Here is a 13,561-nt window from a genome sequence, read left to right on the forward strand (position 1 = left end):
CTAGATTTGAAAGCAATGTGTGCGCATGTCTTTGTGGGATTGCCTATTAGCTTCCCGACTGAAGAGTTCCGTACGTAATGAAATAGACAAATCTCATCAAGGCTTCGTGTCATTGAAGTAGTCCGACCTTGAAATGCGATTGTTATGGTAATATAACAGGATCAACTGTCCAGCCGCTGCAGGTGATTTTCATCCTGAAGTATCAGCCCGTGGCAAAACATTAGTGTGAATAAAGTGGAGGGCAAAAGGTGTTCAAGAAAACAGTTTTTAATCAGACATGTGGAGGCTCAGTGCTCTTATCAGAGTGCACTGCGGATTCAGAGTATAGCAAAGGCTCCTTGCGTATAAAAAGGAGCCAGTTGAGGTGTTCGGGGATCTATTAATAGTGCCACATGGTTTTTAAAAGCTTTTCCAGCTGGGAGAAGGTCAGAGTATTGAGGACCAGGGACCTGAGAGCGCCTTTGAATCCCCCAGTCAAAGCTGTTAATGTGTCCAGGGAAAGGGAATTTTGGGGGCCCCCTACAAACCCCTCAAGACGTTACGCTGGGCATTGAAGCAAATGAATATAGTGGCCAATGGGTGGCACAACAACTTCTGTGTCAGTCCGTGACGTCATTGTGCTCATAAGGACTTTTTCCCCATTGACTTACATTGGGAAAGAGACGTTTGTAAATCAATGGATATTTTTTTAACTACCCAGTACAAACACTTTTATATCCCTCATCTAAATCATAAGGGTCTTAAAGGTGGGGTAGGTAAGTTTGAGAAACCGGCTCGAGATCGCTAGAATTTGAAAATACACAACCGGAGAAAATCTGCCACTTCCTTACAGAGCCCCTCCTCCAACACACACGAACGCGCACATGACCAATGAGGGCACGAGATAAGTTTGTGCACAGATGGAAGGCTGACAGGCAGGTAGGCCATCCAGTTATTTTAGCCGGGCTAAAATGATTGGTCGTGCTTTTTACAGTACTACGGCTTCCACAGATGACATTCTTTTATGGATTTATTGTCAAAGCACTTAAGATATTCATTGCTATCGGGATGTTAAGAGCATTCCATGGAATATAACAAAAAGTGTATCTCGAGCCGGTTTCTCAAACTTACCTACCCCACCTTTAAAGTTGACAAATGCAGTAAAAGCCAATTCCAGATTTTTCTCGCAGCATTCATTTTAATGACCTTAAAGCTTAAGCAAAACGCAAGTGCACCTGCTCTATTGGCTTTTTTTGGTTTTGGCTTCATGCGACACCGAGGATCTTTCAAAGGAATGAACAGAGTGCGCGTGTATCCAGTTCTCTTTACACATCCATACCCGTACTCTCAACGACAGGACACCCCCCCCCCTCAGATAAGACGATAATGATGGATGAATGGCCCTGGAATAATTCTCCAACTCCTCAAAGCGGGATAATGCACCCAATCAGATGCATGAAATACATTTTCCTTTATTCTCTTTCTTTGTCAACTAATTTAAGATTAAAGATAAGATTACATTTAATGGTTTGCCGCCGAAGAATGAGTGAGAGCTGCTGCTCAGCGGGCAGAGATGGAGAGATAGCGAGAAAACAGCTTGTGAAGTCAATATCTTCTAACATCTAACTCCGTGATATAAGGGTTTATTTAGACAACACCAGAACTGCTGATAGTTGTAACGGTGGGAAGACTATGTGAGACGATTTGGTTGGGTTTCATTTAGTTTCTCAGTGTTTTCAGGTGAGTTTACTCTGCAATTAAACTGGTTCTGTGAATGAGAGAAACTTTGATTCAGAATGTGTTAAGCTTTATTAAAAAAAAAAGGCAAGAAGATGTAGGTTTTATTTGACCAAACCCAGAGTTACTGATTGTTTTAACAGTGGAAAGACTAACCAGAACAGTTACGCTAAGGTGTTTCTTTACTTTGAGATGAGTTATAACAAGGCAATCGAGCTGTACTTATTGTGGTGAAAGAGTTGCATTAAAGGAAAAAATAGTTTTTGACCCATGTTCCCATTAAAGAATAGGTGTTAGAAAATGTCCCTTCTTTTCCTTTATGTCACATTTTATTTACTGGAATTCAAAAAGCTCCCAGTTTTGAACATATCTCGAACTGAAACTACACACACGTGCACATCTATCAGCAGTTGTTAGGCTGGCGGTGCAATATTTTTCGAAATAATCAGCACACAACCAGTCTTCCTGTTTCAGGTTCAAACTGTTGCAAATATAACCTGTTTGTTAATGTTGGAGTACAGTACCTGCTATTGTGGAACAGCGCGGGGGGGGCAAAGTTCCTCTTTCAGGCGCATGATGACAGGAGTTAATGACGGGCAGAAAATAGGTCGAACAGGCTTACACTAAATCAGTTAACCCAATCCCATTAAGATGCATTTGACATCTGAATTATATATTTCCATCAAATGAAAATATCTCAAAATGTCTGCTTCCCCCCCCCCGCTCTCTGCAAACTCACTAACTGTTGCCTTTTAAAGAGAGACATCTGCTTAATGGAGATCTGTGGCAAGCCTAATGGGGCGACACAAACAGACTTCAATCCCATTTAAGCTATCTGCGGCGTGCGGTATTGAAAGGCGCGCTGAAAGTCTGCAGGAGCACACTGTAACTCAGACGCTTCTTCTTTCTCTCCTTCTCCTGGCAGCTTATAAAACAGCTGAAAGCAATTGTTCTCTCTGCATGAGGAGAGTCCCTGCGCCGAGCCCCCGATGTGGGAGAAGCACGGCTGTGTATTGGCTTCGAGAACTCACACACACACACGCGGGCACACTTGATATATTTATACACATGCAGCGCTTCGGAATGATCTCTCCGGCTGCAGTGGGAACGAGGCTCTGCTGGGAAGGAGATTCCTGCTGCATTACGTCAGGCTTTCGCTCCCTGCAGGCGCTACCTGAGTCCCTCAGCAGTGCAGCTGCAGCGGCAGAGCAGAACACACACACAGACACACACACACACACAAAGAAAGCTCAGGCACGTGCACTCACATCTGCACAGCCGCTTCTGCAAACACTTGAGCTTTGAGAGGAGATTTAACACTTGCAGAGTCAAGAGATATGCAGTGCACCCGAGGAATACAAATATAAGAGCAAGTGCGTGTTCAGTAGACAAATGTACACAAAACGGAGTGTTACTTAAATCTTTGAGGATCATAAATCTCACAGAAATGATCCTGGGGATTTTAGCAGATTTAGTGGCCGTGTGTTCTAAAGAAAGACAACACTAAGGCTGTACCCGAATCAGATGTCCGTGGGTGTGATTTTTTTTTTGCCGTGTCATCACCGTGACCGTTAATATCTAAAGCATACATTACATTACATTACATGTCACTTTTTAGACGCTTTTATCCAAAGCAACTTACATACTCAATACTGTGGACAATCCCCACAGGAGCAATTTGGGGTAAAGTGTCTTGCCCAGGGACACAACGACATGCTGACTGCAGTGGGGTTTGAACCTGTGACCCCCTGATCCGAACACCTACGGACAACCCACTGCGCCACAGGCCTCCACACGCCTCCACATGCCTACAACCTCTTGTGGGAAACACTGTTCACCTAATGGCTTTTCTTTTGTTTCAGATCATTTATTTGCGTTTATTGTAGATAGATAAGCTGTTTTGAGCGGGGGGTGATAAGCAGAAATGGTACACAGGTAGGAATCGAACCCGGGTCAGCTTTAGTGAAGACTGAGCTGCAGAAATTGTCCGCCAGCTCTACAAGTCGAGCTATCCTTCATGAATGCTTTTGAGAAGCTGCTTCTCCTGCTAGAATATAGAAATAAAGAAAAGCAAGCAGCTCAGGGGTCCCTGATGTACGATTGGACTCTTTCAACGAGCAGCCCTACACAACATGAGTTTGCAATTAAAAACTGCTATTCACAAAAACGAAATGCAATTATCTAAATGGTTAAATTGCTACTGCCAATATATTTATCATTAATCCTGCAGCTAAACCTGTGATGAAGGTAAGCAGACCTGATCCATTCATCTCTGCTGGGTCCAATCAGCTCTATTGAGCATTAGCACGGTGTATGGGGGCTGCTGCTGATTGCAAATTAATTTCTGACCTAATTCCTCCAGTTGGATGGGGGCGGCCTGCTCTGCACCGCTCCCTACAGGTCCAGATGGCCTGATGGCATGCAGTAAATATGCTTTGTCAAAACACCGCTGAGGGTTGGAAAACACTTCCAGGATTTCACAAAAGGTCGACACGTGACCTCGGAAGGCAGACTGTGATCATATCAAGCATCCGATCACAGAGACGTTTCACGACACCGTCTGCAAACTTGTTGTCGTAGTTTTTTCCAACGTGGTCAGATTTCTAAAAAGCCAGCCATAACAGAGTGCAGCAGGTAGACAGAGCCGAGCTGTCAGGATCATTTAACCCGACCTGGCGTGAGACCTCAGGCCTCCAGTGGACAGCTGTGGCCTGTCAGAGCGCTGGCCCCCGACACTGGAGAGCACCGAGGGGCCACTTTCTACTTCATTAGCACTCGTGTCCACATGCATCTGTCAACTTGAAGGGGGCGGGAAACAAATCGAAAGGAAGGAGGAGTTGTACTCGCCCTTTAAAATATATGACAAACAGTTAAAATCACGAGCCTGCTTTCTGGATTTGATGGCGAGCCGCCCTAAATCTCCGGCCATTCTTCACACTCGGCTGAGGCTAATGCTATTTGACCTGTCAATCAAGCCATTAAGTTTAATTTGGCCCATTTATCTACGCCCGGGCTCCCGACTGAGGCACTCAGTCTCAGAATGCAGAGTGAGGCGAGGGAGCCGTAATGTTTGAAACTCAGGCTGCGGCTAATGGTCTCTGCGCTGCTGACTGATGGCTGCTCATCAGCGGCCAGCAGCCCCCGCGCCGGTTGGAAACCCCCGCAACAGAACGGCACTCCCTCCTGTGATAACGCTATCGGTTTAATCTAAATCCTCTCTCAAGAGCGCGACACCCATGCACCGCACATAAGCTGTGAGCCACGCGCCTGCTTAACCAGTGGAAGTGCCGGAATGAGCACGCTGTTAAGAGGAGCCGGAGGACAATTCAATATTCTCTCGCAGTGCCGAGGCTTCAGGAGCTAACGCTGCTGCGGAAGGGTCTTCAGCTAACAAGTAGCACGTCTCAATCTAAGTGAATGAGCCATTGAACTAAAGTGGAGCCATTTCTCATACTCCATACTGTAAACCTTGCACATTCCTTTGTATACGTTTCACATTTCTGTTCAAAGCTGCCTTTTTTTTTTTTTTTTTTAACTCCACAGCTCTTGCCCTTTAACTTCTGATACACTGCACATATTTTAATACGAGTAAGTTGCCATCTTCTTATTGCACGTTTTGTTTAGATACATTTCAAATCACTTGTCAAACTGGTCAGCACGCGGCAGAGAGACGCAGTGATTAGCGAAGGTCCAAGTTCAACCTCTCGTAATGGGAAGTGTCTCTCCTGTTGAGGAGCCCTGAGGCGCTCTGGCAGCTCTGTTGCATTCTCTCCGACCTTCCTCTGGCAGGGGGCAGAGAAAAGACTCATGCGTCCTCTGGGGATTCGTATATTGTCAGAGAACAATGTCAGTGCCTTGCAGGCAGAAAGCCCAGCCAACAGATTCCCGTATAGAATCCTTTTTTTCAAATAACAATACGCTATTAGTTGAGGTACTAAAGGGGATAGTAAACATGGTAATACAATTCATTTTAGTATGCTAATTTGGCCAAACAAATTCATCAAACAATGCATGAATGCCCTCTCTCTTTTTGCTACGTCATGCCACCTTCTGGTAGCCTTCAGTCACTGTTTTGTCATTATTCATTGTTTGTAAAACTTCAATGATATGCATTTATATGAATATGTGATATGTACCCCACGACGTAAAACAAATAACATTTACATTATTTTCTATAGAAGATTTTTATTTTTTGTATTTGTTAATTTTTTGTGTATTTTCCGTCAATAATTCATTAAAAATAGCACTTTGAAATGGCATTTTTACTTACATTTTTTAAGAGCATTTTGATTTGTTTTCTGGTATTTTGTATACTTTTGGTGTATTTTTTTGTCAATCATTTCTCTGTTTAGTAAAAAAGTGAAAAATCAGAAATTCATGCAACTTTTTTTTTTTTAAATCATAACTTTTTTATATATATATATATTAAAAAAAAGGGGTAATCTGAACTCACCAGCCTCCTCCTCCTGCTCTGTAGGACTCAGCTTTGCCCACCATGGACTAAACTTCAGCAGCCTTTTTATCTCCTCATCCTCAAACAAATCAGCCCTGAAATCATACAAAGACGTTAACTTAGAGAAAAAAAAAAGCGCTATTTTTTAGAGTGTCCAAGGCTTGTATTCTCATAAACTCACAGGTAATGGTCAGGAGAAAAATCAGACGCCTCAACTTCCAGCCGGCCGCGCCTCCTCTCTGCTGCCGTCGCTCCTTCTGGGTTCTTTACATCAATCACGTCGGTCAGTTCCTCCTGTCAGGTAATCCCCACACATTCAATCTTGCCATGTCATCCTCATTTTGATTGCATGATTCGGTTCAATCATATTCAGAAAAGACAGAAGGGTTTAAGCTCACCTGTAATCGTGCAAACACTCCAGACCTCTGATTGCCGAAGCCATATTTCTGCAGCGCCCCCAGCTCCTCCTCAGAGCTCTCCTTGTACTCCTCCTGCTCCACCTGCCAGTCAAACTCTTCCTCATCTTCATCCTCATCAGCATCTCCAGCGCCTTCACTGCATCCTTTGACATGGTAAGAAGTCATGGTTGGTTCTAGAGACGTTAATTGTTAATTGAAATGATCTGGATGTGACTAACCTGTGCTCACGTCCTCTATCAGTGGTTTTGCTGAGCGGGCGCCTTTCGGAGCGAGGAGGCTGGTCAGCATCTGAAGTCCTTCAAAGTGTTCTCCAGTCGTTTCCTTAGGGACCCAGACAGTGAACAGACCTGCAGCAAAATGAGCAAGGCATGTTTTTTTTAAACCATTACAGATCTATTCTTTCCTCCACACAACTTTTAAGCCTCTTTTTTTACCCATACAATTAATAAAACGAAAAGTAAATAAACCAAATTCGATGATTATTTTTGTCATTTATCTAATTTCAATAGGATTAGGGTTAGGGTTAACTAACTACTATGTTCTAGGTTCATCAACACGTTTGGTCAATATACAGTGAAAGAAAGATAGAAATGTTTATGCCGTTTTCTCAATGTCCAAGGTGATTTTAAATGTTAAATGTATTGTTTGTCACTAAAAAGCCCAAAGATATTCAGTTTATTTTGATAGAAAATTAAGAAAAAAAAGCATTTTGTCACATTATTGCATGATAAACTAACCATCTAACACTTGCGCAAGTGCACTACTGTACTGTGCGCGAGTACTGTTTTGATTAAATGAATAAATAGTTATGGTTTTTCTGAAAATGCATGCGTTTTGGAAGAAGTGAGCATACAACTGGATATATGAGACTTGTATTATAAGGTCAGTAAATGGATGTTTTGCTTTTGGTAAATCTGACCCCAACTCATTCAGACTGTTCTCAGGTTTTGGATGCCTTGTGGAAGAATGTAAGAAAGATTTCTCTTGAAGAAATCAAGGTAACACGGGGTGAGTAACTGATATCCAAATGATCTTTTTGTGAGTATGGTTATCCTTTAATTACATAGAAATTATGTATACTAAGTTGAGAAAGAAATGAGTAAGTGTTCTTAAAGGTAGGGTAGGTGAGAATGGAGAAACCAGCTCGAGTGCGCTAGAATTTGAAAGTACAAAAAGAAAAAAAAAATCTGCCCCTTCCTTCAGACTTCCTTACAGAGCCCCTCCTCCAACACACACGAACGTGCACATGACCAATGAGGGCACGAGATAAGTTTGTGCACAGATGGAAGGCTGACAGGCAGGTAGGCCATCCAGTTATTTTAGCCGGGCCGGCTAAAATGATTGGTCGTGCTTTTTACAGTACCACGGCTTCCACAGATGACATTTTTTTATGTATTTATTGTCAAAGCATTTAATTTATTCATTGCTATCGGGATGTTAAGAGCATTCCATGGAATATAACAAAAAGTGTTTCTGAAGTGAATTACCTACCCCACCTTTAATGAACTGACATCCAATGTGACAATGACATGGTGACTCCCAACATGTGTGACAAGAGAAACACAGCACACAAGGAAGTCACTAATCAAAGACTACTGATTTGTATACAAAAGTGTGATTGATCTCTCTTTGTTAAGTCATTCATTCTAATTTGAAGGAGAGCATCTCGATACCCGCAGCCTGACCACCTGTGCAACACTTCAAAATCAAGTAGCGTCTTCACTATTGAAAATGTAGCAGGCTGGATGATTTAGACTGATTTGGCTGCACCACAGAGAAATTCTGAGGGCCGCCTAAAGACCTCGTAAAAATTCAATGCACCCAAGTGTTAGAGCTTAGATGTGCTTTACGATGGGAGCCCACTAATTGCTGGAGTTGCGGGCCTTGCAGAACGGAGAGGGGATCTTAATGATTGCTCATTATAAGTCTAAACAAGGACGCTCATTAGCGCAGCTTTATTAGCAGATGTTCCGGGCTTATTTAGACACACAGAGGCCGTGCTGACAGACGGCCGACGAGGTGTCAGAGTCCATAAGGCGGATGTCCCCATAAAGACAACTTCATTAGGGCTGATTATGTTCGAGAGAAAAGACAGAACAGTGACAGACGGCAGCGTACAGACAGCATTTCATTTGATCGTTGTTATATTTAAAGGAATATAAGAGTGCTCCCTATCACTGTGGAGAGAAGTTAGAGGCAGTCTGCAGGCTTTAATCACTGTGACATTACTGTGGTGCTTTAAATGTGATGCAATGACATGATGAGTGGGTTAATTCTCCCTGGCCGATTGACTGAAGATCAAACTAAAGACTCCCCGGGGGTGGATTCCTCTCTGCAGCTTAAGCCATATTTCAGTTAGCGCTTTTGTTCATGTGGGAGCGGTCAACAGTATCATTCAAATCTGTCTTTATATAAAAGGAGCATTATATCTAAGGTTTCCAAATGCAAGGATTATGTTAGAAATGTTACCAAGTATTAGGGGTGTAACAAGACTATTTAGTCTGCACGTTTCTCTCAAAAGCCAGAGAGACATTAATACATGATTTCATTGATTATTGTAATGCTCTACTTTCTGGTGTCCTTAAAATAATACTGCAAGTTTGAACAAGAACCAGAAAGAGAACGGTCATCAGCTCGATTTTGAAGTCTATGCATTGGCTACTTGTGAGCTTCAATATTGATTGTAACACTTGTAATTGTTTTTAAAGCTCTTAATGGTCTTGGGCTTAGCTATTTATCAGATTTGCTTTTACCCTATAGCCTCTAGAACCCACAAGTACTTCTGGTAAAAGATTATCTGTTTTAAAATCCATGTTGATCTTACACTTGACTGGAAAAAGAACCTTCAATTTGTTGAGATTTTTAAAACAACTTAGAGAAGAAGATATAAAAGAAAACAGTTTTCCCTTAAGCAAAGCAAGTAACACTGGAGGAAACCGAGGCCTGTACTACGAATCCAGTTCAACAGACCCTGGATATGTTTGAGTTACCCGGTTTACCTAATCCAAAACAAACTCGCTCTCGCTAAGCGGTCCTACGACGCTGGTTATCAACTCGGTAACTCAAGCCAGGGTTTCTCTGTCCGGCTGAGTGTGCGTTCACATGAAAGGGGCGGGGTTAGCAACATTTGACCAATCACAAACATGGAGAAGCGTACTGACAGCGCAGCGTCATACTTCCTGAATGAAAAGTAAACTATAATATTAGACATATGAAGAAGTTAAACTTTAAACATCCATGACTTAAACACTTTATCCAGGATAAAAGCCACATAGCTGCAGCTGCAAGGTGAATACAGCTGGTAAAATAAAAAGTGTTTGAATGCGTACATTAACAGGTTTATGATATCACCGCCCCGTCTAAGACACGAGTGGATCTGACTTTAATTACATTTGACTCGAGTGTTTCGTCAACTTAATGTGTTGCTTAAAATAATACTTCTGCATACAGTATGTGACACTGTGAGTGTTGCACGGCCAGATACGGCTCAGCTGACTCAGATAAGGAAATATATGATACATTATGATGTGATATGAATGATAATGGAACACATTGACTTCTGCACTCACAGTGCCGCGGACTGTACTTAATGTTACTCTGATCCAGTTACTTATGTCGTGGCAGATATTTAAGTAAGCTTTCTTAACGCTAATGTTATAATAGTCAGATTGCTCTGAAGATGGGAGGGGATATTCTATTAATTTTCACGTTCACACAGTCAGTTGATTTTTGCCGGCCGTCTTTCCTTCAACGGCAGTTTTTCTGTATTTCCTTTCTCCTGTAATATGAATTGATCGCTTTAAACTCCGCACACTGAGCTCTGATTGGTCAGCAGGCGGTGCTATGAGTTGATCTCTTATCCTGGAACCTAACCTGCTCCGGACCAGGCTAGCCGTTCAGCACAAGTTACCATGGAGATCTACCCCGCTAAGAAGTGAACCAGCGTCGTAGGACCGGAAACCCAGAATTTACCCTGAAGTTAGCTCGCTAAGCGAAAATCCGTCTTCGTAGTACAGGCCTCTGGTGTAAAGTTGTTGGAAATTAGAAACAGAACACAATAACACGCAATAAATAAAAGGAAAAGAAAATGTCAGATCCTACATTAGAACTTTTAATTATTGTTTTCTCTTGCCGTCATCATATGATAGTTTTAAACTTTACAGAAACCTTGAATTGAATGATATTTCCTTAAATAGGAAAGAGATAGGTCGAGTGTAGGAAATGAATATGGATCCCAGTAACTTGCATGTATGCTTCATTTATTTCCTTAATGTAACAGCTCTCAATGCAATTTGTTATGTAACATCCCCATACAACTGAGATGACAAGACACACCTGTTCACCATTGCATCATTTTATAATGTTATGTGACTTACCTTTATCAATGTCAAATTTGGCCTTTTCTCTCCCATCCTCCACTACTCGCCCAGGAAGAGATAATCTGAAATCAAAAAATCACATGGTTACAGATCACTAATAACAACGACATACACACCATTTGTTCTATCCTGCCTATTGATATTCAGACCAATGACGTGTTCAGTTCATACCAACTTACCAAGACCTCCAAAAATTAAGAATAAAACATTGAATTGAATTTATGGGAACTTGCAAAATAGCTTTCTCATACCCTTATTTTAGGTTACTCTAAATACCTTTTAAGCAATACAAGTTTTGAAAGTTTGTGTATTAATAAAGTTTCACAAATAGTTTTTTAAAATTGTGCTGAAATGTTTTCTGACAGTCAAGAAACCCAAAGTATTATTGACAAAAACATTTCGAGCTAAAAACACCATATTCTAAAAATATTCTGACATATAGTCCCAATAAGGAATAATTGGGATTTCCTTGACACATTTTTACAAGAAAGTGTTATTATTTATTGGATTTATTTATGTATAATAAAGATGTTATTATACTCCAGTTCACACGTTTTGTAAAACAATGTTGGTGCTTTTTACTGGCTGTACTATTACATTGAGTGATTTGATTTTATATGTAGATACAATAGTACTATGTTGACTTGTCAGTGTGATCGCTCATTATCCATGTCTGCAAATTTCGAATCTCAGATACATGGTGACTCCAAAATGAAGCTAAATTACCTGCTTTTATAAACCCTCATCCAAACTAGGTTCCTTTTCAACAGAAATACACAGGTACATCAGTTTATCTGTGTTGGATCTCACCTGAGAAAGTAGGGCTTGGCGTAGAACTTGAAATCTGTGCCATCAATGAACAAGTCAAACTCTGATGTTCTGGTGTAGGGAACTCGGATGCAGAGGATCAGGTACTCTGGATCTTGGCTCAGGTCAAACGCAGGAGTTATCATTGTGATTGCTGGTGTAACACAGACCTGTAGAAACAATGACAGGAAAACAATCTCAATGTCCAGTTACAATGTATACGATTGCATTGCACAGCAGCTGACTTTAGCATGCCACCTTGTGGTTGACTCTGTTACATGTTGTTGTAGTTGATCATGTCTCCACAAGCAGCAGCCCACGTGTGCCACACTGATAGAGAGAGAACTGTAAACATAGCTTGTTTCCTACTTCCTAAAAGTGTCTTTACTATGACTTTTTTGAGCTTATAAAATGTTCAAGATTCAAAGGTTGTATTGTCATATGCAGAGTAGCTACAGTGTGGTTATGTCAGTGAAAATCTTAACTCCCATGCTCCTTAAACGATGCAACATACATATATATATATATATATAAGACATAAAACTATAAATATGGTGCAAGCAAGAAGAAACAGAGTAGAAATAAAATAGTGCACGATTTTGTTGCAAACCAATGTGCAAGTCATGCATGAAATACAATAAGCTAAATGTTATAAAAGTGACCTGGTAAATGCAGGATTCTATAAACATCTAAAATAGAATAAGATAAACAAGAACAGGATGTAAAATGTCCCTCATCTCTTGTTAATAAAGATCGCATCCCAAACTGCATTAAAAAAACTACACTTTTTAATAAACCTTGCTTGTTGACAATCTTGTGTATCTTTCAAAACAACATTAAACCCTTTGCAATATGTATTATGGTCTATATTTATATTCGGCATGACTCTAATCTACCTGGTTGCATGTTTTAAAAGGTATATGCTAACATTAATGGTTAATTTACTAGACGAAATCCTATGGCGCTGACGTCATTTCAGAGAAGAAAGTTAGGGACGTCACATGCATGGAAAGTCGCCAATGTCAAAATGTTGTCTAAAATATAGTTTGTATTGCCCAACATGCATGCCGAATTCAACATTAGACTTTAACAATCAAAGGCGATTAAGTGCTTGTCTTTGAGTTAGCGATATCTTCCGAACAGCTTTGTGTAACCCTGACTGCATAGGTTTCTAAAGGTAGTTTCGTTTTCATACTGTAAACACATGATTAGTCTCCTCGTGTTTCGGCTAACATAGCACAGCAGCATTGCTAGTTGACAGATGCAACCACTATCTAACACTGCTTTTATGCCAATGACTGCAGTGGGAATGGACTGTATGAATCACCTCAAAGACTGTCACTAAAACACGGGACATTTAAAGATAGCCTATTAAAGAGTAAACACTCACCAGAGAAATACAGAGTTATCCTAACAAGCTTCACTGGCAGCTCATGGATGCAGCGCCCATGTTTTACCGTAATGTGAAGTGCAAACTGGCAGTAAAAACAATTCTGATAAAAAGCTTTTCGTCTTTTTGTGGCACTTATCTGTCCCAAATCTGAGGACAAAACCAACATGAGTTTTAGGCTTTTTCTTTGTAATAATTGTGCTATGATAATAAAGAACTTGGATGTTGAATCTTGGAGGTCAAGAACATGTAAACAATGGGCAGTGTTGTGCATAGTGCATAATGCATAGTTTACATGTTAAGAGAAAAAAGAAAATCACTACACACATCTCCTAATACTTCCCCTGGTGGTTTTACTACATTAATAACATGTGTTTTATTGCATTTGCTTAATATT

The 13,561-nt window shown here is 41.0% G+C and overlaps 1 protein-coding gene across 1 annotated transcript in view; it reads right to left on the minus strand.

Moving 5' to 3' along the window:
• Positions 1–13,238, minus strand: part of shq1 (SHQ1, H/ACA ribonucleoprotein assembly factor) — a 40,615-nt gene extending 27,377 nt beyond the window's left edge. Inside the window, exons 1-7 of the mRNA XM_034121949.1 lie at positions 13,165–13,238; positions 11,778–11,944; positions 10,965–11,029; positions 6,807–6,935; positions 6,568–6,731; positions 6,351–6,463; positions 6,170–6,264 (exon numbers count right to left, since the gene is read on the minus strand). Coding sequence (XP_033977840.1) covers positions 6,170–6,264; positions 6,351–6,463; positions 6,568–6,731; positions 6,807–6,935; positions 10,965–11,029; positions 11,778–11,920 — 709 coding nt within the window. The 5' untranslated portion in view covers positions 11,921–11,944; positions 13,165–13,238. The remainder of the gene's footprint in view (positions 1–6,169; positions 6,265–6,350; positions 6,464–6,567; positions 6,732–6,806; positions 6,936–10,964; positions 11,030–11,777; positions 11,945–13,164) is intronic.
• Positions 13,239–13,561: the final 323 nt, after the last annotated feature.

Source organism: Trematomus bernacchii, unplaced genomic scaffold (assembly GCF_902827165.1).
Source record: "Trematomus bernacchii unplaced genomic scaffold, fTreBer1.1, whole genome shotgun sequence".
Taxonomy (NCBI): Eukaryota; Metazoa; Chordata; class Actinopteri; order Perciformes; family Nototheniidae; genus Trematomus; species Trematomus bernacchii.